This window comes from Mus caroli, unplaced genomic scaffold, assembly GCF_978045245.1.
Source record: "Mus caroli unplaced genomic scaffold, Mus_caroli_1 scaffold_1, whole genome shotgun sequence".
NCBI lineage: Eukaryota > Metazoa > Chordata > Mammalia > Rodentia > Muridae > Mus > Mus caroli.
Window position 1 is genome coordinate 171,565,122 of NW_028227256.1, and position 26,533 is coordinate 171,591,654.

A 26,533-nucleotide genomic window follows, 5' to 3' on the forward strand; every position below is an offset into this window, starting at 1 on the left:
TGCACCTAACCTTCATTAGACTGGAGGTCTCAGGGAGTTTAGAGGTCATGTGGGGTTGGAGGTGGGGACATCCATGTGGAGACAGTGGGTTTGGGTGTGGAAACAGTTGAAGTTTGGGCCAAGGGGGGATAAAATATGGAGTGTAAAAATTAATTAATTAATTAAAACAAAGAAAAAATACTAGAGTGGGAGGACTGAATTATAAGCCATCAGACAAGGAATTTAAACTTTAGGATAACTTACTCAGAAATACCTTCTGTTTTAGAATTATATGTGTGTGTGTTTGTGTGTGTGTATATATATATATATGTATACATATGTATATATTCTATTTTTTAAAAAAAATGAAGTATGTAGCAGGCAGGAGGAACATTAGCAAGTGTTATTTTCTTGTCTTTTGTTTCTTCTGCAGGTGTTGAGTAAGTTAGAGCTCTTTTAGAGACCTAGGGCATTAGCACCCTTAGCTTTTTAAGTCTTACAACTCTTCAAAGGATGTGAAGACAGCCTAGCATTACAGCCTCTGGGCAATCTTAGGTGTTGAGATGCATGAGTCCTGGTAGGGTCTGATTTTGAAGTTCCCAAGTCTGAGGTGTCTGACCCCTTTGACTCTAAAGCAGTGGTTCTTAACTTGTGACAGTGAAACTTTTGCAGGTTGAATGATACTTTCACCGGGGTTGGGTATTAGATATTCTGTGTATCAGATATTTACATTAAGATTTATAAAGTAGTAAAATTACAGTTATAAAGCAGCAACAAAAATAATTTTAAGGTTGGGGTCACCACCTCATAAGGAATTGTATTAAAGGGTCACAACATTAGGAGCATTGGGAACCACTACTCTAAAGGCTTGACCATTATCACGAACTATCCTAATGATCTTAACTGGTGGGTTTTCTTTTCTGTTTCTTCCCTGACTAGTCCGTTGATCACTGTCATCTTTACTCCTACTCTCCCCATTCTTTCCTGACAACTCTCTCAAAATATCTAGCTGTCTCTTCAGTTTCCAGGAGTCTGGCCACCTTTGCAGTTTAGCCTGGTGACAGCATAGATGCCACTGCTGTATCACTGTCTCTGCCACTACTGTCATCCTGCTGCTCTGCTGCTCATGTAACCATATATGATTATATATGTTTGTTCTCATATAACCAAATCTGCCCTCACCACTAAACGTAGCCAAGAAGAGAAGCTAGACAGAAGCCTATCATTGGGCCATTGTACTTCTCTAAGAGCCACAAGAGTAGAGGTTCTTCCTGCTCCCTTGGTAAACTTGAACAGCATCATTATACAGCCAGAGAAGAGTGTCTGCATCAGTTAAAGTACACTTCATCCACAAGTGAGGGTTTGTCTGCATCAAAACCACAGGTGTTCTTGGCATCAGGGAAAAAGTGGTGTTCCTCTGGCTGCTTCTGTGAAATGGTTTCCGGGGCAATGTTGCCCAAGGCTTTTGACAACAAACTCTGATACCCATTGTTTGTCAAAGTCTCCTTGAGGCTGTGTTCTCAGAAGCTAAAACCATGAGCCGCAATTGTGTAATCTTCTTCAAACATCTCTAGCATATTCATTTGATGTTGGTATAAGGTCAGTCTGAATATGCATTTGGCTAACATGTCAGCCTTTTGGACAAATGGTCAAGGAGAGTAAGGGAGTGCCCAGGAACTGTTTTTTAAAGAGCCAAAGCTCCCAACCCTTCAGCCCATGTGTCCATTTAAAGGAAAAGGTACTCAAGGGGGACAGCTTGTAATAAAAACTTGGAGAAATTATCATGAACAAAAATGGTGATTTTTTTTATCAGAGCTTTTACAACACTGGACTCATACACAACTCCCAGGAACAAATAATCTATCTATCTATCTATCTATCTATCTATCTATCTATCTATCTATCTATCTATCTATCTCCATTCTTATTTGGTGTCAGTACCCAACTCAGTAGGTAGCTTCATTCCTAAGGCATATGGTTTATATAAAATTGTTTAGTTAACCATGAACAAGGAATCAAGAAAGAACAAGCAAGAGAACCAGCTAGTGGTGAGCTTTTTCTTGTGGTTTCTTGTTGGAGTACCTGCCATTAGTTCTTGGCCTAGCTTTCCTCATTGATAGACTGTAACCTGGACGTGTAAGCCAAAAAGACGTTTTCCTTTCTAAATTTCCATTAATCAGCATGTTCTTACACAATAGAGAAGAAAGTAGAATACCAGTGCTATGAAATCAGTGTTATGGGGATTAGCAGACTTATAGTTCATTGAAGTTGGACCCCTCCCTCATGGCTAGCTTTGGATCCCATGCTTCATTTCACTGGTAATCCTAGAAAGGTGAACGTAAAAACTATTTTTTCTTAGGGTTTTAAAATACTATATGAACATGTAGAGCAATTGAGGATTTGTAGAGGTCCACTAAAGGAAATCCACTTTTTTTCTGGTTAAAAGGATGGCTAAATTATGCCTCTGTCTAGGAATGAAGAGATGATATTATGAAATGCATTGTATAGTGTTTGTTAAGGCCTAGGTAAAGTATTAAGGGCTATATGGAATGTTAAGGCTTAGGTAACTGTTACCCAGCTAGTCTGGCATTTTGTGCTGTTACTATTATTGTAAGGAAACTTTCTCATATGTTGTTTCTGCTCTTACTAGGAAACTTTTCTCATGCCTAAGTTGATTACAATATTCTGTGCCCTTGGAAATCAATCATGACAGAAGTCAGTAGGACTGCTTTGTATAGCTGGGAAAACAAAGAAAAGACTTTGGCTATTAGTGAGATTTCTTGCTGTATCCTTGTTACAGGATGTGCTGTGTAGTCAACTTGGCACAAGCTAGGTTATATGAAATGAGAGAACCTCAATTGAGAAAATTGCTTTGTAAGATACAGCCATAGGTCTTTTCTTAGTGCTTGATGGAGAAGGGCACAGCCCATTGAGGGTGGTACAATTCCTGGGCTTTTGGTCCTGAGTTCTATAAGAAAACAGGCTAAGCAAGCCAAGAATAACAAACCAGTAAGCAGCACCACTCCATGGCCTCTGCATCAGCTCCTGCATCCAGGTTCCTTCCCTGAGTTCTTACCCTAACTTCCTTCATTGATGAATAGTAATAGCCAAATATCACGCCCTGCTGCAAACTTGCTTTTTCTTATAGAATTTCATCACAGCAGTAGAAACCCTAAGACATAAGATATTTGTGTGCTCAGGTTCTTGACCACTTATTCAGAAATTAAATTGAACAATCATACAATTTTCAAAGTAGGAGCGGACATTTATTTAAAGCTGTGGAATATCGCAGGTGAGGAAGAAATATGAAGTCAAAGTGAATAACAGGCCACATAATGAAGATACTGAAGCATAGCAATTACTGTGGTGTTAACATTATGGACTTCAAGAGAAGTAGGAGGTTGATTGACCAACTTGGGTATCATAGGATTTTGTTTATTGCATAGGTCATTTAATATTAATCAGTAGCATATACAATAATATATAGGCATAAAATGGTAAATAGTAGACAGTTTGTCTCTTTTTTTTAATTTTTAATATTTTTATTACATATTTTCCTCAGTTACATTTCCAATGCTATCCCAAAAGTCCCCCATAGCGCTCCCCACTTCCCTACCCACCCATTCCCATTCTTTTGGCCCTGGCATTCCCCTATATTGGGGCATATAAAGTTTGCAAGTCCAATGGGCCTCTTTTTCCAGTGATGGCTGCCTAGGCCATCTTTCGATACATATGCAGCTAGAGACAAGAGCTCCGGAGTTCTGGTTAGTACATCATGTTGTTCCGACAATAGGGTTGCAGATCCCTTTAGCTCCTTGGGTACTTTCTCTAGCTTCTCCATTGGGAGCCCTGTGATATTTGTCTCATTTATGCAGTCAAACAAGTCTAGGCTGGATTAGGCTATCTCTTGTAGTATCAAGGTGTGTTCTGGGATATATATCACTAAAGAATTGCTAAAAGAATAATCTACTTCCATGTTTGAAACATATATCTGAAGCCTGATGCACTTGAGCATTCTAGGTTGTCAATTGGTTTGTAGGTGCATTGTTTATAGAGGGGTTTGTTTGCATAGTGTTTGAAAGTAAGTCTCTGAAGCTTCCAGTTCATTGTTAGAAGGGGGTTGGTTATATGCCCCAAGCCAAGTGGAGTTCCAGGTTGCTAAACTATAACCTATGCTTGATTGATTTCTTCTCAGGTGGTAGTAATATAAAAAAAAATCCAAGAAATCGGTCCTCAAGACCCATTACTTTGTAGTGATATCAATCTATTCATGAGAACTGATAAAACCCTTATGACCTTCGTACATCCCAATTAATCCCATTTTCCAATGTCAGTCTACTGAGGCCTTTGTCTACACAAATTTCCCAAGGGGTCAGAAACACTTATATCTTGTACTTATCTTGTTATAGCTGCTATTTCTACCTTTCCTTTGCTCCTTTTCTCCATGATTGGTCATCATTGCCCAGTGTCCTTATTGATATTGATTATAAAGGTAACAGGATATAGATCCACGTAGGAGGCAACACTCTGGGCATGTTTGTGAGGAATTTTTTTTTCCATAAATCAATTTGGGAATTCAGCCTAAATGTGGGTGACAACATTCTACTGGCAAAGTTTGTGAATTGAATATAAAAAGAAAGAGAGCTCTCCGCAAGAGCATATAATTGCTCTCTGCTTTCTGCTCTGCTGATACAATGTGATCAGCCACGGCACTCTCATTTACCATTAAACTGTGAGCCAATATAAAGCATCTCTCTCAGTTTCTGTTTCTAGATATACAGTCATGACAATGAGAGAGGTAATTAACACTGCAGGAAGCCTTGACTGAGACTCATTTGTTTTAGGACAGCTTCCTCATGGTCTCAGGATTTCCTTGACATGCTTTCACCCTATATTCAGAGGTGAGATTCTTTTCTGTTGCAAGCAGTACAATGTACTCTGATCATCCACTTCTGGAAATTCATCTTTCAAATGACTAAACTCTACAATGTACTCACATTGACTCAGGGAAAGGCATAGGAAGGACTGCATCACTTCTGAAGACATTAGTCTCCACAACTGCATTCCAGCCTGCATTTCAGCCTCCATATGCTTTTTATTGATGGCTTGATGTTTCTGAGGATGGCACAAGCTGTCCCTTTATGAGTAAGGCTTTGTCTTTAAATAGCACACCCAAAACATAAGTGAAAATATTTCATGAAACATGTTTATTCCACCTTGGTCTTCAGACCCAGTTTTAAAGCAACTGACAAACGCAAGAAACTTGTGAAGTACCTGAAGTTTTTTTCATTCAAAGTATAAACACTATAAAATCAAAATATGTAATAAAATGCTAAAACTGTAGAAAGAATAAGCACCATTTCCTAAAGCAAAGAGCTTGCTTTTATCAATTGAATGACATTTTTCTGTAGTTGGAACAGGATCTTATCTGTATAAACATCAGTGATGTCCAAGTCCACAAAACAATAATTAATGTAGTTTCATAAAGGAAGCAGGACTGAGTGGTTGTTTCTCAATTCCTAGCTTTGATAACCTTGAAAAAGATAGTAATGACATTAGATCAGTCTTAGTAAAGCTGGTTATACACTCCCCCCCCCTTTAGTCACACTATCTGGTCTCTTTGTGCCACTTCTATATTGTTTTTTCATCATCACCTGCCTACTTATGATTTTCTGCCCCTGTGGTCACCTTTTACTCTTTGGCTAGAGACAACTAAAATGCATTATTTTTTTTTTTTTTTATATTTTTTACTCTAAACCAGCATGGATGAAGGTGGAAGAGAATGATAGTTTATGGAGCAACGAGAGAGAAGAAGGTGCAAGACCTAAAGGCAAGGGCTCTTGAGTGGAGGGCTTGTATTGGGTAGGAGAACAGGAAGAATGTACAAAATGCATGCCCCAAACAGCTGCTGTGGGAGGGTTTAGAATGTTGACTCGTGGTCCTAAGAACTAGGGCTCTCTGAGAACATTACAATGTGACTCAGGAGGCCAGCCCTTATATTTCATTCCTTTGCACTATAATCTTAGCCTTGCTTTAGTATACAGCCAGTGCTGCATGGATCTGTGTGTCAGGGTGACAAGAACATGGACTCTTGCAGCTTTGTGGAGTAACTTGCTCTGGGTATTCTTGGCTGCTTATATGAACTGTTGTAAGTTCTGCTTATTAGTCTTGGTGATGTGCATTAATTTTATGTTGTAGATGAGGAGTTTTACTCATTTTGTAAAGAAACCATGTAGCCAGAATTTGAAACATGTCTCTTAATCAAAGCTACATTCTTATCAGATAATCTCTCTGTTTGCATAAAATTAATACTTTCATTACTTAAAAAAAAAAAACCAAATAAAAAAAAAACTGACTGTTTTGGAATTGGGCTGGCTTAGAACTCACTATGCAATCCAGGCTAGCATCCAACTCATACATATCAACCTGCTTGAGTCTCCTAAGTGGTGGAATTAAAGGTATCAACTACCATGTCCTGCCCATAATATAATGGCATTTAAGAATCTTTCTGAATTGCCTTTTTTTTATAATTAAAATCATCATAGTTTAAAGGATAAAAAGGAGATGTTTACATATATTAACTGGGAAACTTACTTTTCTTTCATCTCTTGAATTTTCTATGCTATAGCAGCACTGAGTTTCAGTATAATATCCTGAAAGCATGACCCCTGGGAAGGAGAATATTCCCCTAGAGCACTCACCTGCATGTTACTATGTGCTGTAGATCTCAGCTGTGCTTTTTCTTCATCTGAGGTCAGTTTAAAGCATACGAGTCTAAGTTTATCTCCAGGATTACAAGCAATATTGGTCAGTCGTCCATAGACCTCCACTTCCATCATTCCTGTATCATCTCCTATCTCATAGCAAATGTAGTTCCTCTTTTCTTCTTTCTACCAAATAAATTAATGTTCATTCTGTGAGAAATGGCCAGACATTGTCACATCTATCAGAATTGAAGGGTATCTGCAGAACCTTGCTGCTGACAAGAAGATTAGAGCTATAGGTTGAGATATGAGGCAGCAAAACAGATTCTGGGTTGCAAATCCTGATTTGTAAACCCCTTTCAAGCTTTTCTTATAGCCTGTGATGCCCAGTCTTGGTTGTCAACTTGACCACACCAAGAATCAACTAAACCACAACTGAATGCAAAGGTAAGGGGTTATCCTTGATTGGATAATTCAAGATGGGAAGACTAACCCTAATTCCAGACACTTTGAGGTCAACAGACCCATTTCAAACTTGGGTTACCCCTTCTGATGGAAGCATACAGAAAAAGACCTGGAAGTAGGATGCTTCTCCTTTTTACTTGTCTGCCCTCACACTCACAGGTAATTTAATCTACTCTGCTGCCGAGTCATTCCTTAACAGTTATTAGAACCTACTTCTTTGGGGATCCAGTGTAGGTTGATGACAATCTAGGTTATTCAACCTTAAGGAAAGAACAACTAAACATAGGATTATTGGATTTTTTTTTTTTTTTTTTGGTTGGGAGATACCCATTCTTTGACTAGCCAGACCATATCCTATAAGCTACTTTACTATCTCTTTTTAGTATATATATAGATTTATTCTACCAGTTCTGTTCCTTTAGAGAATGCATACCTATATTTGCTGCAGCTTTCCCCCATAGGAAAAATTGCCTTAATTTTTACTGCTATACCAATATAGGTTAAATTTCTTCAGGGGTCTACATAAGAAAAGTGAAAACAAAATCTGTGTATTTCTTACATAATTTCCCATATAAAGATAAAAAGGCCGCCTTGTTTATTTTTGTGTAGAAGAAATACTGTTTTGAGTTTTCATTGACTGGATCCACATTCGTGTAACACATACATTTCCTAATCCCTGCTGTGTCAGTTTGTACTCCACCCAATTAATTTTTGAACTCTATGTCTATTATACCTGCAAATTCATTTAAATTAACTGCACATAAATGCCTGGAAAAATAAAAAACAAAAAATTCACTGTGTGTGCACGTGCACCTGTGTGTGAGAGCATAAATACACACACACACACACACACACATTACAAATTCGTGATTTGAAAGCATTTATGTCTGTTAAGCATAGATAACTTGAACTAAAAGACATACTCTTTCATTATTTTTCTATTTCATTATCTCTATTTATAAACTAAGAGATTAAACAGCCTTTCTTATCTGTTACATTTATTTCTCTTATCTTTTAAAGCAGAGGTCATTCTCTTAACTACCTTTTTGGCTAAAAGTAAAGAATGGCTGATCAGAGCCGGGCTTGGTGGCGCACGCCTTTAATCCCAGCACTCGGGAGGCAGAGGCAGGCGGATTTCTGAGTTCGAGGCCAGCCTGGTCTACAAAGTGAGTTCCAGGACAGCCAGGGCTACACAGAGAAACCCTGTCTCGAAAAACCAAAAAAAAAAAAAGAATGGCTGATCAGAACCCAACTTTCTGCACCAGCTCCATTTGGGGGCAGATGGGTTTATTTTGATTTTTGTTTTGGTTATTACAGCCTGTGTCATTTCTTAGGACATCAACTCTCAAATTCTCCTTCAAATTCTCACTAATGTAGGAGGTAAAGAATTCAACAAAGCAAAATTTTAATGATACAAGTCTTGATGTAAATGCACAGTCTATGGATGTCTATGAATAGCCACCATTTCTTGGCAAAGCTCTTTCTAAAGCAATTTTCATCATGATATCCCAGTCTCCAATACTGATCAAGTATGCCTTGAGTTCTGGCACTCAGAAAATTGACCGATAGCATCTGCCAAACTAAGATTGAAAATTAGAGATTGCAGAAGAAATTTTACCAAATAATACAATAGCTTACCTTAAGTACAGTAAACACTCCATTCACAAATATTCCTCTTCTCTTTGAGCAAAGATAGTTGATTTTAGGTGTTCGATTGGCGCTTTTCCTCAGTGAAAGTGGGATATTCATTGGTTTGCCATCATTTACCTCTGACACACTAGATGCACTGTATATATTTATGAATCCATTGTAACCAACATAGTTTGAGATGGTAAGGACCTTATTTGGTATGAACTTCTCCTTCAGGACAATGTCAAACACCTTTACTCTAAAGAATTCTGTTTCTGTAGCCACAGTGGCATGGAACATCTTCTCTGTTGTCATGTCATATGAAAATGGTTCTGTTACTTTTAACACCATCACTTTTTTGGAACCTTGCTGGTGACCATTTTCCTCAGAAGGTTCTTTGGGTACATTTTTCAGTCTCTGTCTCTGCATAGAATGTACACAGCAAAAATGATACCATTAAGGCAAATAATTAGGTAGAATGAGAAAAACAATCTGAACAATAGCTGGCATGATATAACTTAGTTCTTAGAAGAAATGGAGATGTGGGTAATAATTTCAGCTTAGTAGATACTTTCATACTTAGTAGATAAGGCTATTATATGTACATTTCCCTAGTATTAACAAATAAAGCCAAGCTAACTTAAATAGTAGCTCCCAGGATGACACCAGTGTCTGATAAATAGTGTACAGGACTTAAGGAATCACTATCATACACTTTCTTTAGAAATGAAGGACGTTTAGTTACAGGTGATTTCAGTATGCTTTGCAGGTACAGAAAAGACTGGAAACAGCCTAAAGCCAAACTACACAGGGTTATCTCCATAGATTCCTCATGCAGTGTTTCATATAATAAAATCATTTATGCCTACATTGATTGCATGATTGGTAATTCAACAAATATTAACTATGGTAAATATTTTTAAAAATTGTTTTCTGTGAGAATGAGTGTAAGAATGTTCATAGATGTGTGAGTGACAGAGAACACAGGACAAGCTGTGGTGCTAGTCTTGCCTTTTAACCTTGTTGGAGATATTTTTTTCTGGTTCACTGTGGTGTGTGCGAGGTAGGCTGGCCTGTGAGCTGCTTGGGGAATCTTGTGTGTCCTCTGATGTCTCCATTGGAACACATTATTGTTAAAGAGATGATTGCTACACTCTATGGTGTTTACTTGCTATGCTCTTAGGATTTTTCAAATTGATATAAACTAAAATGAACAGAAAGAGGGAATCTAAACTGAGAAGTTACATCCATAAGACTGGCTTGGCAACCAGGCTATAGGGTGTTTGTTGTTATTGCTGTTGTTGTTGTTGTTGTTGTTAATGACTGATGTGGAAGACATAGCAGTTCTCTCTGAGTGGTGCCATCTCAGGTAGATGTTTCTCTATTATATAAGAAAGCAAGCTCAGCAAGTAAGGGTTTCCTTTCTGGTCTCTGTTTCAATTCCCACCTTCAAGTTCCTGCCTGATTTTCTGCTTTGGCTTCCCTCAATGAAGGAAGCTTAAAGTGAAATAAACTCTTTCCTTCCCAAGTTGCTTTTGTTCAGAATGCTTCATCATTGGGAAAGAAAAAAGCTAGTACAGGGATTAATGAGGTTGTCCAAGGTTGTAATAACCATCTGTCATTCTATTGTGAAAACAGAAAATTACCTTGGGCGGTGTTGCTAGAGGAACTCCAAGTGCCTGGGCACTGCTGGATGCTGTTCCTGGAGACACTGGAGGGTTCAGAATCCTGCTGGGTGGTCTTGTTGGAGTTTTGGGGGACTGAATGATGCTTTCTAATGTTTCTGAAGATCTGCTGATGGTCTGACCACTGCTGGATGCTATTGTTGGAGAAATTTGAATGGCTTCGTTTCTTCTGGAAGCAGTTGGTAAAGATACCTGAGCAGCCTGGACAATATGGGAGGGAGTTGGAAGGCATTTCAGAAGTCAGGGGACTGAGGCTGTTGCTGCAGACACCTGATGAGTCAGATTCTGGCAAACATATAAGATGGCTCTGTAATCTCCTGAAGTATTTGTGACAACAGTTCAGGATTTCTGGTGTCATCTGTTAACATTAAAGTATTTTAACTGACCATCTAAAAACTCTAGATAAATTATACTGCTGCCTATATATAGTCTATTGCCATCAAAATGACTTTATATTGGCATACCCTCCCAAGGAAGAAAAAAGATTTATTTAACTGAGGTTTTGATATAAGCATTTGATAATAGGGTGAGTGATTTAATCGCATGAAGAGATTGTAGAATCCTAGGTTTATATGGGTTTGCTTTCCCTTCTTTCAGTGATCCACATCTCTTTGTCTTGTTAACCATCAATTTTCTTCCTTTATTATGTTAGAGACTAGATCCAAACTCTTATGCATGCCAAGCTGCTCGCTCCTCTCCTACTTATTCTGAACCCCTCCACTAGTCATGGTTTTCAATGTGAAATGAAGCACAATCATTTTCGAAAAAGAGATTCAAGATCCTTGAGAACAGCATCCTTTAAATAGAAGATCAGAGGTAGGATTGCCTCACACTGGTTCAAACAATTCATTTACATCACTCTTCAGTGCATCATCGTGGTGACAGATTAGCTGGTCTATATTTAGAAAGTCCAATTTGAGGTTCAATATCCTCTAACAGGGTTTGGAAAGCAATGTCTTTAAACTGACCACATTTAAACAATGTATAAAGAAAAATAATGATTTAGCCTGTTTCATATTCCCATATTGTGCCTGTTTGGGTGGGATGTACCATTGTGGCCTGTGGGATCTGTGGGTTGAACATGGGCCTTCAGCATGGCACTAAGCACCTTTACTTGCTGAGCCATCTTGCCTGCCTAAGTAATGATTTTATATTTCCATTGTAGAGAATTACGTAACATAAGTTACAGCATGCACTAGTTCAGACACATGAACGACCAGTAAATATAAAATTAATTACTTCAAATATCGATTTTTACTAGGTCCTATGACTAGGTGGACAGATAAATATTCACTTGGTGGTAAAATGGGGAGGGACCTTAGTAGATTTTCCACTGGGATCTTAGCCACCATACCTGTGTGTCAGGTGTTCTCCTCCCTGATTCTGGTTCTGCATCTTCATTTGTGGTGGACATAGGTTGGGAAGTACTGGGTTCTTCTTGCCTTTGTCTTTTTGCTGCAGTTTTCCTTTTCCCTGTCCGTTTCCTTTTAGCTGATGCAAAGAGAAAAGACAGTAAACACTGGGAACTTTTCTAAGAGAACTGAAGTATACCCTTTGCTCTCAGCTCCTGCTTGTCTCACTGTGCTTACCTCCCTCTGCTAGTGAAGTTTCGTGTGCCCACACAGTGGTCAAAACTATGAAGTCAGGCACAGGACAGCCTCTGGGTTTTCCTTGTTCTCCACAAGGGAAGTTGGTATAGTTTTCCCATTCTGGGGACTTCTATGTCTATCAGTCAATCCCTGCCCCAACCCTCTTATTCTACAGTCTATTTCTAAGAATTTAAAGTTTAGGTCTGGGGAGATGTTTCAGTGGGTAGAGCCCTTGCTCTCAAACATGAAAACCTGACTTTGGCTATCTAGTGACAACTCAAATTGCCCATCTAGAGCTTTTAGCCTGAGCAGGAATATTCTAGCTTGCCTGTTTAAGAGAAAATGAGAGCCTCACGTTCAGGAAGAGACTTTTTCTCAAAAACAGTATAGAACACAATAGTGGAAGTCACCCAGTGTTGATCACTGGCCTCTAAATTCTCCTATGACAATAACCATTGACAAATCATCCTTTGTAGATGATCACTAAGAATTAGAAAATCATTGAAAGAAATGATCTGATTGGTGATATGACAAAATGGTGCTATTTACCTTGACTTTCTACCTTTGTGTCTGTTTGATTTTAATCTATTAATTTGATTATTGATTGTTTGTAGGGTTTGATATTGAGTCTAGCTACATAGCTACAGCCTGGCCTTTAACTGAATATCTCTGTGTTTCATCTTTCACAGATGGGACCACAGATAGGATATTTTATGACCAAATTAATCATACTTTTTGTTTGTTTGTTTGTTTGTTTGTTTAATGCCAGGTGACTTTAAAAGTGGAACCACTTATCATTCAGAAGTAGACTTTAATGTATTTATTTAATTTTATTGTATTACAGATAATGTTGAGTGCCTTAATGGAGCATTAGCATTAATTAACTTAAATATTTTAAAATAAATATCCCTAACTTTATTTTATAATTTTCTCACCTTTCTACAGTAGGGAGAAGTCTCATCTCCCAAGAGCTTCTGTGTTTTTATTTTTCAGAATGCCCCCAAAGATATCTAACCCCAAATACATCAAAATTCTTTGCAGGAAGGAAATTTTGTCAGGTGTCAAAATATTGACACCTGAAATGTTGACATTTCTATACATCCAGAAACACACACCAAAATAGGCCATGTCACTTATGATCACTGTGGAGCAAGCACATGTTTGAAAAAACTAAAGAAAGGGTGACATCCAGGGTGTTCCCCTATTACCTTTTGCCTTCTCATTTTTGAGTTTATTAGCAATGTCTCCAAGTCCTGGAATCTGCTTATATAGTTTTATCAGTTGATCCACTCCAGCATCTTTTGGGTACTTGTCTTCCATCAAATCAGCAATCTTAACTCTGTCGTACTCATCTTGCATTCTATTTAGTTTTAGTTCTTTGCTCAACAAGGACTTAACCATTCTAAAATCATGGTCATTAATACCCATTAATCCTGTCAGAAGAACAATTCTCTTGTATTCATTCACCATCTTTCAAATTATGTGTGAACCTAAATGAGAATAATAACATACATAATTATAAACATTTACATACAATTTCAAAAACAAGATACACCCAGGTGAGTGAAAGACCCATGCCATGTCTGTCGTGGAAGAAAAGAGAAATAAACAGTTGCTGCAGTGTTTAGAGTATGGGCTATAAGCATTGTCTTAGTCATTGTTCTATTGCTGTGAAGAGACACTATGACCACAACAACTCTTAGAAAAGAAAGCATTTAATTGGGTGCTACATCCATCATCATGATAAGGAGCATGGCAGCAGGCAGGGATACACAGTGCAGGAAAAATAGCTGCGAGTTCTACATCAGGATCCATAGGCATCAGGAAGAGAGAGCCACTGGACCTGGCTTGGGATTTTTTTTAAGCCCACACCCAGTGACATACTTTCTCTAACAAGGCCACACCTATTCCAACAAGATTGTACTTCCTAATCCTTTAAAATAGTGCCACTCCCTAATGACTAGCAATTCAGATCTAGGAACCCATGTGGGGAGCATCCTTATTCAAACCATCAGATATGTTGAAATTCTGGTCGGTCTTTCTAGTAATCATTGATAGTGGAGCTTATCTCTGGATGTCTGAAGCTTGTAGGTTCCCTACACTATTGACTGGAATGGATTATATGCAAAGGGGCTGCATCCTCTCACCATATAAATGGATATTGGTTAGCTACAACACACAACCCTTACTGGGGGCACTGACTCTTGCCCACTTGGTTCTAATCATCTCTTATTGGCATTCTGTTTCTGTTGAGTCCTGATCTCAGGGTCCTCTGTGACCAAATGATTGTCACTGTGATGAACATATTCATACTTTTAAGAGTCAGGTCACAATATTTATTGGGCAGAAGTATGCCAAAAGTTGCTTGTTTTTTTTTTCTCCTTTCTGTTTGATGTCTTTTGATATCATTCATCACTCTTATTTGTTCATAGAATCTGTTTACTGTATATAAATGATGAATACATTCAGTTTAAATCCCTCGATGATCCCTCAATTTGTTTTTGTTTTAAACATTACTCCTTAAAATCTTCTGGGAAGCCTCAAATGATCTGTCTTTGTATTTGTGTTCTTTTACTCTTAATATGAGAGTCCTAAGGGTCTACAGCCTTCCTGCACTTGTTCTGCTTTGTGATGTAGCTAAAAAGAGTTGCACTGCCATTTATTCATTTCTTTCTGTCTGTTGCCTATGATAACTTTTAGGAAGGAAAACAATATGAGCCTTTGCCTTCTGGAATGTTCCAGAATTCCTGAAAGAACATTATTCTGCAAGTCTGGATCTGATTAGCCATTTGTGTACTTTCTGGGTGACTCCGAATAGGTTCCAAATTAGCTTAAATCTGTAAATACTGTGGGTTAGGGATTATGTTCTGTATATCTTTTGTATAATTGGAATGTTACATTTCCTGGGCCTATTCATTGCTATTCTTTGGAGAAAAATTACAAGCATCATGTGGCTGAAAAGACCCAGAGGATGAAGGGAAAGACCACTCAAAGATACATGCTAGGTAAGATGATTAAATATATTGAAGAATGTGAGTGTCCTGTAAACCTTTAGACATGAAGATGGCTATCTTAGGGTTTCTATTGCTGTGATAAAATATTGAACCAAAGCTGCTTGGGAAGGAAAAGGCTTCAGCCTCCAGTTTCTTGCCTTAACATCCTGTCCTGATTTCCTTTAAGGATATGCTGTAGTGTACAAAATAAACTCTTTTCTCCTCATGCCACACAGGGATGTTGCTTACTGGCCTGCTCTCCATAGCTTATTCAGCATGCTTTCTTACAGGACCTAGAACCACCAGCTCAGGGATGACACTTCTCACAGTGAACTGGGCCTTTCATGTCAATCAAGAAAACTCCCCACAGTCATGCCCACAAGCCAGTCTGGCAGATCCATTTTCTCAATGAAGATTCTGGTTTACAAAATGACTCTAGTTTGTGTCTAGCTGACATGAAAGTAGTCAGTCCAACTAGACCACTTGCAAAGATTCGAGGACAAGGTTAAAGCTTATTCTCAGCAGAAACTTTGCCTTGAAAAAGAATGTGTGAACTTTACATATCACTCCTCCATGATATAATAAATCAAAGAGCTTTACAAATAAAAATAATTTGATTTCTTTCATGACTTGTGACAAAACACAGCTCCAAAAGATAATGATATGTGACATGTCAGAAGGTATGAATAATTTGTATGCATTCCACTTACATGGGCACCATCACATTTTGTTCTTGACAGACTGCCTTGATTTTGTGGTAATGATCCCTATCAGTGAAGTTCCCAGTAAAATTGTATTTAGGAAATAGGTATTAATATACATCTGCAGATACCACATTCTGGATAGGAAAATATATTCCTGCTTTTATAAGGAGGTTCCTTAAACTTAGCATAAATTAAAATAAAAAAATGAAACAAAGCCTGCAAGTAGTATCTTAAATTGATAAACATGATAGTTTCAAAAATATATTGTGTGATACTGCCATCTTCAGTAGTTTCAAAGACCAAAACCACAAAAAACAGATATTAGAATTATTTGTGAGGAAGCAATTGTGAGTAAAGTTGGATTGCCTTGCAGTAAAAATTTAACAGAAACACAAATTTTACTGGTCTTGCCTCTGCATTACAAGAGAAGCCCAAGTGAAAGAAGAAAAACAGGAAGAATAGCTGACTGTTAGAGCAATGGAAAAGATGTAACAGTTCACTAACAGTTTTCTTTAAACTATAAAACATATCTATAAAGAAAAGACAAGGAGGAGAATACAGAAGTATCACAAATGAAACAACTACAGCAGAAACTTGAAAAAAATGGTATTATGAGCCTGAATAGATAAGTCATAGTCATTTAAGTAAAAGCTTTTGTTAAATTTTATTTAAGATATGTTGCTCTGGTTAAGTCAATGATAAGCAAGCTATAATCTGTAGAACCACACGGGGTAGGCATAGAATAAACAACTTGAGCTGTTGTTCTCAACCTTCCTGATACTGAAACTCTTCAATACAGTTGCTCATGTGGTGACCCCAACTGCAAAATTATTTTGTTGCTATTTCATAACTGTAATTTTGCTACTGTTATGAACTGTAAATATCTGTTATGCAGGATATCTGATATGCAGAATATCTGATATGCAACCCATGTGAAAGGGTCGTTCAAACCACCAAACATGTCCCACCCACAGGTAGAGAAACACTGGATGGAGTGAAGAGATAGATCTCTTTAGGAAATGACAATAAAATAGATAATTATGGAATGGGACTTGGGACAGGAAGATCAAGTGGGGAGGGGAAGAGGAGAAGGAGTTATGGAAGGGAATATGGGGAGAGAATATAAAGTTAAAGGACATTTGAGGAGTAGTATGGAAACCTAATACAGTAGAAATCTCCCAAAATATTATATATATGAAGGCAGTCTAAGTGGAATTTCAAATTAATAGAAGAGACAGAGTCCCACCTAGGCACTTCTTGTCACCATATGAAGCTTTCATAACTGGAATTGGGTTACACTTAATTGAGTTGTTGTCCAAAGGGTCCCCACAGGAATTCCCAAACAGCCCAGGCTTTTGCCAAGACTTCCGGTTGCTCATCACAAATGGACAAAAGGCCCCAGTGAAGAAGATTTCACTGTCACAACTCTGAACATAGAGATGTCTGGCTGGTGCCTACATAAAGCCTCACCCCCACTTGCTAATTCTGTTGGTACAAAAAGATATTCTGCACACTAACAAAAGAGAATTATAGAAGGGTTTTGCCCCCCCATGGGAAGAACAACAATATCAACCAACCAGAACCTCCAGAGCTCTCAGGGACTAAACCACCAAAGAGTATACATGAAGGGAACCATGGTTCCAGCTTCAAATTTAGCAGATGATGGCCTTATTTGGTATCAGTGGGAGGGACAGCCCTTGGTCCTGTGAAGGCCCAATGCCCCAGTGTTGGGGAATGGCAGGGCAGGGAGGCAGGAGTGGATGGGTGTGTGAGGGAGTACAGTCATAGAGGCAGAGGAAGAGGGGATAAGATAGTAGGTTTGAAGAGGGGAAACTGGGAAGGTGGATAACATTTGAAATGTAATAAAATAAAATAAAAATAAAAATAAGAAAAAGAAGTACATCTCTTGATTGCTAAAAATAAGTAAAATCTTTTGCAGTGATTTAGAAAGTTTAGCTACAATAATTAATAAACTTAGCGAGACTGGTCTAATGTTTACAGAACTCTGAAATCAATTAAGAGCTTCTATCCAAGTTCACACAAAGTCCTCTGCCGTGGTACATATATTCTTCAAACTGTTCTATAAATGTGCAAGATACATGTGTTCTAATTAACTTTCCATCACTCTATTACACTTCACCATTAGAGAACCAAAAGGAAAACAACACAGCCAAAATAACTTTCCTGACGGTAGAAATTAACAATGGAAATACCATCTTTAGAGAGGTGTGAAGAAGAGAACAACACATAATGGGCTTGGGAAATGGTTAAACCACTGTGTGTTTATATATTATGAACCTGAGAAACTTCCTACTACACATAGTGATCGGATACTAGAAAATTCATTTCATGTCCAGAGGCACTTTTCATTCACAATAATTTTTCATGTCACTATCTTGGCTTTTTCCCACTCACCCACAGCTCCCAAGTAACCATGAACTCCCTATCCAAGCTAATTAAAGCTTTCACATTACCCACTTACTCAGATTTATACTTAGAAAGTTCATTAAACGATGTAAAATACGCAAAATGTTTTATTCTTAGCTCATTCCTCTGTGGTGGAGGACTAAAGGTGTCTGCCATCTTTTTGAGTGACTGACCCTAATCTGGCTGCTGTGGGCTCACTGCTGAGTGCAGCAGGCACCAAATCAGCACTGCCTCCTCCACAAGAACCAGCAAAGGTCTTTTCACTGTCCTTGTTGTTTTTACAGATGTAGCCAATATCTACCATATCTACAGAAAACAGGTAGAACTCACCTTACTGGATGTTTTTCTAGGGATGTAAAGCTGAGATCTTCTACAGGGCAGGACTAGAGGCTTCTCCACTCCTCTTCCTCCTCTTCTCTTTTGTCTTTCTTCTTCTTAAAGTTTGTTGGGGACTGGGAGGAGTTGGTGTGTGTGTGTGTGTGTGTGTGTGTGTGTGTGTGTGTGTGTGTAAGAAGATAAACCAATAAATCTCTTGGGAACTGGAAAATGTAATCTACAGAAATTCTCAGGTTAGACTCACTCCATGGACTGAGGCTTGCTGAATGTCTCAGCTGGGTGTTGTTTTGTGGGCAGAAGAGCTAAGAAACAGCAAGTTCCCCTCCCGGCAGAGTGCATCGCTTTCAATTTCCTCAAAGATTGAAACTCAACAGTTTTCTTCCTGTATACCTTTTAGCCACCATAAGAAAGTCAGAGACAGTTACACTCCATTGATATGTTTTGCTTTTCTTACAAATCTTACAGGTACAAGAACCAAATATAAAAGCTCTGCATCCAACAAACTCACAAGTGAGTCACCAGGAATGTGCTCTCTTTTGAATAAAGATGAAACCCCAAAAGGCAAAGCTAAGTCACCAGGTCTCTTTCTTTCCTGCTCAGGATGCAGATGGCACCAGTAGAAATTGGCAATTGCTAGCTGCTCTTGAATGAATTTAAAAAAAAAAAAAAAGAAGAAGAAAAGAAAAGAAAAAAAAATCTGAGATGAAATTGCTTTTGGTTTAAACACTTCACTCCTTGGTTAGTTCCCTGGACTTTCCAGAGTACCATGCTGTTAGAAACATAGGACTCCAATCTCACGTAAGCAGAAAGGATTTTGGCTTTAGTTTTCCTCTTTTCTGTTACTACTACTACTACTACTACTATTATTATTATTATTAATTTATTTACTTTCAAAGACAGTCTCACTGTGTAGTCTTGGCTGGCCAGGAACTCTCTCTGTAGACCAGGCTCAGTTTAGGTTTAAATCTTTTACGAAGCTTTGGAAAGTAGTATTCTTTAACTGGTGGTTGCCTTAGTTAAGAACTTTTAAAAACGTGCCATCATTTCATGTTTTCATCATTGGGAATTGGATTACCTTGAAGTATTTCTGAAACAATGTAGATGACTAGAAACTGTGGATTTGCTGACTAGATGCCACCTTCACTAGTTTCTTAGACTACATAAAATACTAATTATTCCCAAAAAGGACAGAAGGGGAAGGAAAGCCAAAGAGAAGCTTTTCTTGGGAGAGCTAAGGCACTGGACCTGTGCTGTGTCTCCACCATTGATTCTGGTTGTAGCCCTTTATTCATGGTGGATGGAGGTTGAAAATTACCATCTTTATCTTTCTTTTGTTTGGCCAATGTAGCTTTTTTCATTTCCTTTCTTCATCTTTTGAACTGATGTAGTAAAGAAAGCCAGGGGAAGTTGATCCTACTGTTTCCACTCAGCTCCTGCTTATGTCTCAGTGGACTTGCCTATCCCTGCTGCAGAAGCCCAACATAGCCACAAGGTAGCCAAAGGTACCAAGCCGGGACAAGCACTGTGGACAGTCTTTGTATGGATCATTCCAAATTACAGCATCAGAGAAAGAAATTATGGTTTAATTTGTGATGTGGCAAAGTGGTGATGTTACACTTTGACTTCTTATCCCTATTGCTGTTGTCATTTGATATGCAATGCAGGGTCTGACTATGGAGCCCAGGCCAGTCTCAAAATGTAGCTCTCCATGCACTGGCCTCCTGAGTGTAGGGATCACATGTGTGTACACTATGCCTAATTTCATCATGTTTTCTTTATTACCAATTGACTTTATAAAAGGGACTTGCTCATATCTCTGAGATACAGTTTTACTTATAATTAGATATTGTCGCACAGGATGAATACTAATAATGTAATCAAATAATAATTAAACACGAGTATTAACTTATTTAATGTTTAATGAACTTTTCTCTAAATTAATTTTTACTTTTCACTATTTTATATAAAATTCCTTTTTTCCTTATTATTTTCCACTTTCACTTTTTTTAGATTTAATTTTTATTATTTTAGGTGTATGAATGTTTTTGCCCACATGTATGTCTGTGCAACATATAAATGCCTGGTACCCAAGGAGGTGATAAATCTCCATGTGGTTGCTGGTAATCGCACCTGGGTCCTGAAAGAGCAACAAATACTCTTAACAACTGAACCAACTCTTTAGCCCATAACATTAATTTTTATTTGAAAACTTCACAAACTTATGTGATTCATTCGGTCTCCATAAGAGTCCAAGAATCGCTGAAGGAAGACCCCAGACTCAAATAGTATGCAAAAGCAAAGAGCATTTATCTTGCAGAAATGTCTACCGGGTAAGCTATCCATACAAAATGGAGACAACCCAGAGAGATCTCAGGCCCCATTTATGCAGGGCTGGAGGAATTTTCTAGAACAGTTAGGAAACCTCTAACATGATTGGCTAGAACTGCAGCAGCGACATTAGTACAGTTTTGATTGGTTCTATTATTTGGTGAGGCCTCGAAGAATCTAGGAACTGACTCAGCTCTGGGCTTGTTTCTCCTTCAGCTAAATATTCCAGGAAATGACCCAGCTCTGGGCTTATACTCCCTTTTGATCCAGTATTAGGACAGCCATTGATTAATGGCCCATTTTTCCTGGCTGCCCCAAGGAACCTTGTTCATTTTCCTGGGAAACTCAAAATTTTTCATTCCCAAGGTTTTTGGATCTCTCAGCTCAATTAATTTTTAATTTTACTTCATCATTTTCTTTCTTTTTTAATTTACTTTTTTTTTACAAACCATATTTTATTCTCCCCTATACCCGTCCCTACTCTGACTGTTCCACATCCCATTTCTTCCCCCAACGCCACCTGTCTCCACAGGGATGTCCCCATCCCCGACCCCACCTGACCTCTAAACTCCCTAGGACCTCTAGTCTCTTGAGGGTTAGGTGCATCATCTCTGAATGAACAGACTCGGAAGTCCTCTAATCTATGTGTGTTCAGGGCCTCATATCAGCTGGTATATGCTGCCTGTTTGGTGTTTCAGTGTTTGAGAGATTTCAGGGGTCCAGATAAAATGAAACTGATGGTCCTCCTACAGGATCACCCTTCTCCTCAGCTTCTTTCAGCCTTCCCTAATTCAACGACAGGGGTCAGCTGCTTCTGTCCATTGGTTGGATGCAAATATCTGACTCTTTAAGCTGCTTGTTGGGTCTTCCAGAGTGTGGCCATGCTAGGTCCCTTTTTGTGAGTGCTACATAACCTCGGTAATAGTGTCAGGCCTTGGAACGACCCCTTAAGTTGGATACTACTTTGGGCCTGACACTGGACTTTCTTTTTCTCTGCCTCCTCTCCACTTCCATTCCTATAATTCTTTCAGACAGGAACAGTTATGGGTCAGAGTTATGTCTGTGGGATGGTTCCCCTCTCCCTCAATTTGATGCCCTGTCTTCCTGTGGGAGGCGGGGTCTATAAATTCCTCCTACCTACTGTCCAGCATTTCATCTAAGATCCCTCCCTTTGAGTCCTGAGAGTGTCTCACATCTCAGGTCTCTGGTGCGTTCTGTAGGGTTCCCCCAACCTCCTATCTCCTGAGGTTGCCTGGTTCCATTCTTTCTGCTGGCCCTCAGGCCTTCAGTCCTTTTCACTCACCCAATACCAGATCAGGTTCCCCCCTCATTCCTTTGCCTCCCCCATCCAATATACCTCCCAGGTCCCTCCCTCCCTCCCAACTTGTGATTGCTTTGTTATCCCTTTCAAGTGGGACTAAGGCATCCTCCCTTGGGCTTGTTGACCTATTTGAGATTTGTGGACTGTATCTTGGGTATTCTGTTTTGTTTTTGTTTTTTGTTTTTGTTTTTTGTTTTTGCCTAACATCTACTTATTAGTGAGTACATACCATGCATGTCCTTTGGGGTCTGAACTACCTCACTCAGGGTGATATTTTCTAGTTCTATTCATTACAAAACTCAGGATAATAGCTTAATAGCTGGATAATCTTAATAGCTGGGTAGTATTCCATTGTGTAAATGAACCACATTGTCTGTATCCATTCTTCTGTCATGGGACATCTAGGTTGTTTCCAGCTTCTGTCTATCACAAATAAGGCTGCTATGAACATAGTGGAACATGTGCCCCTGTGGCATTGTGGGGCATATGTTGAGTATATTCCCAAGAATGGTATACCTGGGTCTTCAGGTAGATCTATTTCCAATTTACTGAGGAACCTCCAGATTGATTTCCAGAGTGGTTGTACCAGTTTGCAATCCCACCAGCAATGGAGGAGTGTCACTCTTTCTCCACCTCCTCTACAACATGTGTTGTCACCTAAGATTTTGATCTTAGCCATTCTGACTAATGTCAGGTGGAATCTCAGGGTCATTTTGATTTGCATTTCTCTGATCACTCAGGACTTTGAACATTTCTTTAGGTGTTGATTGGGTTGTTTGGTTTTTTTGGTGACTAGCATGATGTATTGGAATTTATAAACTCCCTCTTTTTTCAATTTTAACCCTCCTGAAGACATCAATCTCAAATGCATTAGAATTGTTGTAAGAAAGAAGTTCTTGAGTATAAATTAGCTGCAGAGGGCGGGGAAAGGGTGGGTGTTCTATGACAGTGCTTTCTATTATCTTTGCCTTCATTAAGATTTCAGCAAGGTCTTTAAAATCTTCTATGAGTTCACACACTTCTATCAATTTTTCTAGTATAGTCTTTTGGGGAAATGTATACTCCATCAGGACAGCCAGCTGAATCCTGTCATAATCATCTTGCATTTATTTCTTTAGTTAGTTTAATTTGTTTCTTAGTAAGGGGAACTTGATTGTCTTAGACTGGTAGTCATCCATGCCCTCTAATCCTTTTAGAAGAACAATTTTCTTGTATTCACTCACCATTTCTCACATTATGTCTGAGCCTAAAGGATAAAAATGGATACAGTATTGCACACACACACACACACGCACATACACACACACACACACACACACACCAATTCTCTAAACAGGATATTCCTGTGTAAGTGAATGATCTTTTTCTTTCTATTCCATAGTGTTGTCCAAGAGTATACATGGAAAAGAGAGTTAAATATAAAATGTGGCACTGGAAAAAATAGGTGGGGAACTAATCAGTTGATAAACAAAGCTAGAACATTTTCCCTATTAATATCTGACTTATGTCTGTCATTATTTGTGGTGGGAGAATGTGTGGAATTCAGTAATCACTGTATTGTTTGGAGTTGTGACTGTTGAAATTCTGGGTCCTTCTTTTATCTCTTATTGGTGCTAGAACCTGTTCCTGGATATATTCTTGACTCTTCCTGTGCTCTTGGCCAAAGTGCAAAGGGTCTGCATCCTCTTGTCATATACAGGAATCATGGTTGAGAGCTTCACTGTGGCCCTTGCTCACTTCCTGTTTCTTAAACAGTTCTCATTATAATCTCATATTCCTTTGTATTTGTACCCTTGTTCGTGCATTCTGTGCCCCAATGACTGCCATGCTGAACAACTGAACAATTGATGATTTAATTTGTTAATAGGTCTTTCTATCTACAAGTCATTCTAAAATCCTGCTAGAGTCCTACATCTATTGTAAAATACAAAAGGTTTAAAATTGAAAAGGTTTGAACTATTTTGTGACTTGTGACATTACAAGTATATCCAAAATATAGTTGGATGTGAGATGACAAAAAACTATGGATACTTTTATGAATCTGAATTACATGTGAACATTCATGTTTTGCTGTAGAAATATTATTAAGGTTTTGCCATATGATTGCATTCAGAATTAGTGAGGGTGCAGTTGCCACATTTTAGATACTAGAATATATTCAGCTCCACTGGCATAAATAGGTGCTGGAGCTAAACATAATTCAAATCTAGTCTTAGTATTTTTTTATTATTTTTTTAATTGGTTAATTTATTTATTTACATTTCAGATGTTATACTCCTTCCAGGTTTCCCCTCTGCAAGTCCCCCAGTGCATCCACCTCCCCTTGCTTCTATGAGGCTGCTCCCCACTCATGCATTCCTGCCTCACTGCCCTAGCAGTCCCCTACACTGAGGCATCAAGTCTCCACAGGACCAAGGGCCTCCCCTCCCATTGATGCCAGATAAGACAACCCTCTGCTACATATGCAGCTGGAGCCATGGGTCCCTCCTTTGTTGGTGATTTAGTCCCTGGGAGCTCTGGGGTGTCTGGTTGGTTGATTTTGTTTTCTTCCTATGGGATTGCATAGGAAGAAACCCCTTTATCTCTTTCAGTCCTTCCTCTAACTCCTGCATTGGGATCCCCATTCTCAGTCTGGTGGTTGGCTGAGAGAATGTAAGCATCCACATCTGTTTTGGTCAGACTCTGGCAGAGCCTCTCAGGGGACAGCTATACCAGTCTTCCTGTCAGCAAGCTCTGTTGGCATCCCCAATAGTATCTGGTTTTGGTGTCTATAGATGAGATGGATCCCCAGGTGGGGCCTTCTATGCATGGTTTTTCCTTCAGTCTATGCTCCACTCTTTGCCCCTGAATTTCCATTAGACAGGAGCAATTCTGGGTTAATATTTTTGATATGGGTGGGTGATCCAATCTTTCAACCACAGGCTGTGCCTAACCACTGGATATGGTTTCTACAGGTTCTATCTCCCCTTTGTTGGCTATTTTGGCTAATGTCATCCTTTTTGGGTCCTGGGAACCCCTTGCTTCCATGGCATCTGCGACTTTCTAGTGGCTACCCTTGTTTCCCCATCCTCCACTGGTACACACCTCCATTCAATTTCTGACCCTCTGTACTTCTCCTGCCCTCTCTGTCACCTCCCACACCTGATCCTTTCCCTCCTCTCCTTTCTCCCTCCCAGGTCCCTGCTAACCTCTACCTCCCATGATTATTTTGTTCCCCCATCTAAGTAAGACCGAAGCTCAAGAAAAAGGATGACCAAACTGTGGATGCTTTAGTCTTAGTAGTTTTAATGGTAAAACCCACATAAAAACAGCCACTGAAAGTGTAGGAAGGAAACAGTGAGTAAAACTGAGAAATACTTGAAACCAAGGCCGAGCAGCATGAAAAAGAAGCTTGCTTCACTGTGCCTCTGCTTCAAAACTAAAGCCCTGGCCAAAGAAAGGGGAAACAGGAAGGATATCAACATGGTTGACAGACAGAGAAAGGAGGGCATAAGTCCTAATTTATATACTGTTAAATGTAAGAAAAAATACTATAAGGTGAAGGGGCAATAATGAAAAGAAAGCAAAGCAAAATAAAACCCCATATTATATATACTATATATATAATATTATAGTGTTATTATATATTACATAACATTAGAGTGTTATCAATCTATGCTGGGAGCAGCTAAACAGCCACTGAGATTTAACTTTTATTAATTTCCAAACACATTCACCTGTATGTTGTGTGTAAATAATTCTTAAATGGTGAAATAATTTAAAAACAAATTACACAATAATTCTTTGAAAGGCTAGATTATTTATGTAATGTACTTTCAAATAGAACTCAGGAAATGTTTTTTAGTAGCTATCACAAAATTATAGAGTTGCTCTTTCAATAAAAAGAGAATATTTTGGATTATGGATTTATTCAGTAAAATAATACATTGTATTTCTTATAAAACTCATGTTCATTCACCATTCAAAAATAGTGTCCTAAAATATATTTTGTCCCATATATGTACACATGAACACACACCCACTCAAGTATGTACACATTGTACATTCCATTTGTATATAAGAGAGCACACATAAACTAATTTGAAAGAGCCACAAGAAAAACCAGACATTGATTTATGCTACATTTTGTATGGTGTCTCTCAGTTCATAAGTGGACAAAATGAAAACATCTGCAAAGAGTTAGAAAGTTTAGTAATATAACTGATAAACTTGAGAGGATTTTTCTAATGTGTGTTGAATCAACATTTAAAGTGCTTTGTACAAATACACATGATGGGCTATTCCAGGAATGTATAGGTAGCTTGTAGAATATTCCACAAGTAGGTAATAGAAATGATTTTCACATTAACTACATCTCTTCCCCATGTCTTAAT

The 26,533-nt window shown here is 38.6% G+C and overlaps 1 protein-coding gene across 1 annotated transcript; it reads right to left on the reverse strand.

Moving 5' to 3' along the window:
• Nucleotides 1-5,013: 5,013 nt before the first annotated feature.
• Nucleotides 5,014-18,775, reverse strand: LOC110289434 (pyrin and HIN domain-containing protein 1). The gene is made up of 7 exons (XM_021155639.3): nucleotides 18,506-18,775; nucleotides 13,260-13,541; nucleotides 11,817-11,953; nucleotides 10,424-10,663; nucleotides 8,787-9,200; nucleotides 6,681-6,869; nucleotides 5,014-5,512 (listed from the first exon to the last, which is right to left on the reverse strand). The coding sequence occupies exons 2-7, from the start codon at nucleotides 13,519-13,521 to the stop codon at nucleotides 5,492-5,494; spliced, it is 1,263 nt and encodes a 420-aa protein (XP_021011298.1). The 5' UTR covers nucleotides 13,522-13,541; nucleotides 18,506-18,775; the 3' UTR covers nucleotides 5,014-5,491.
• Nucleotides 18,776-26,533: the final 7,758 nt, after the last annotated feature.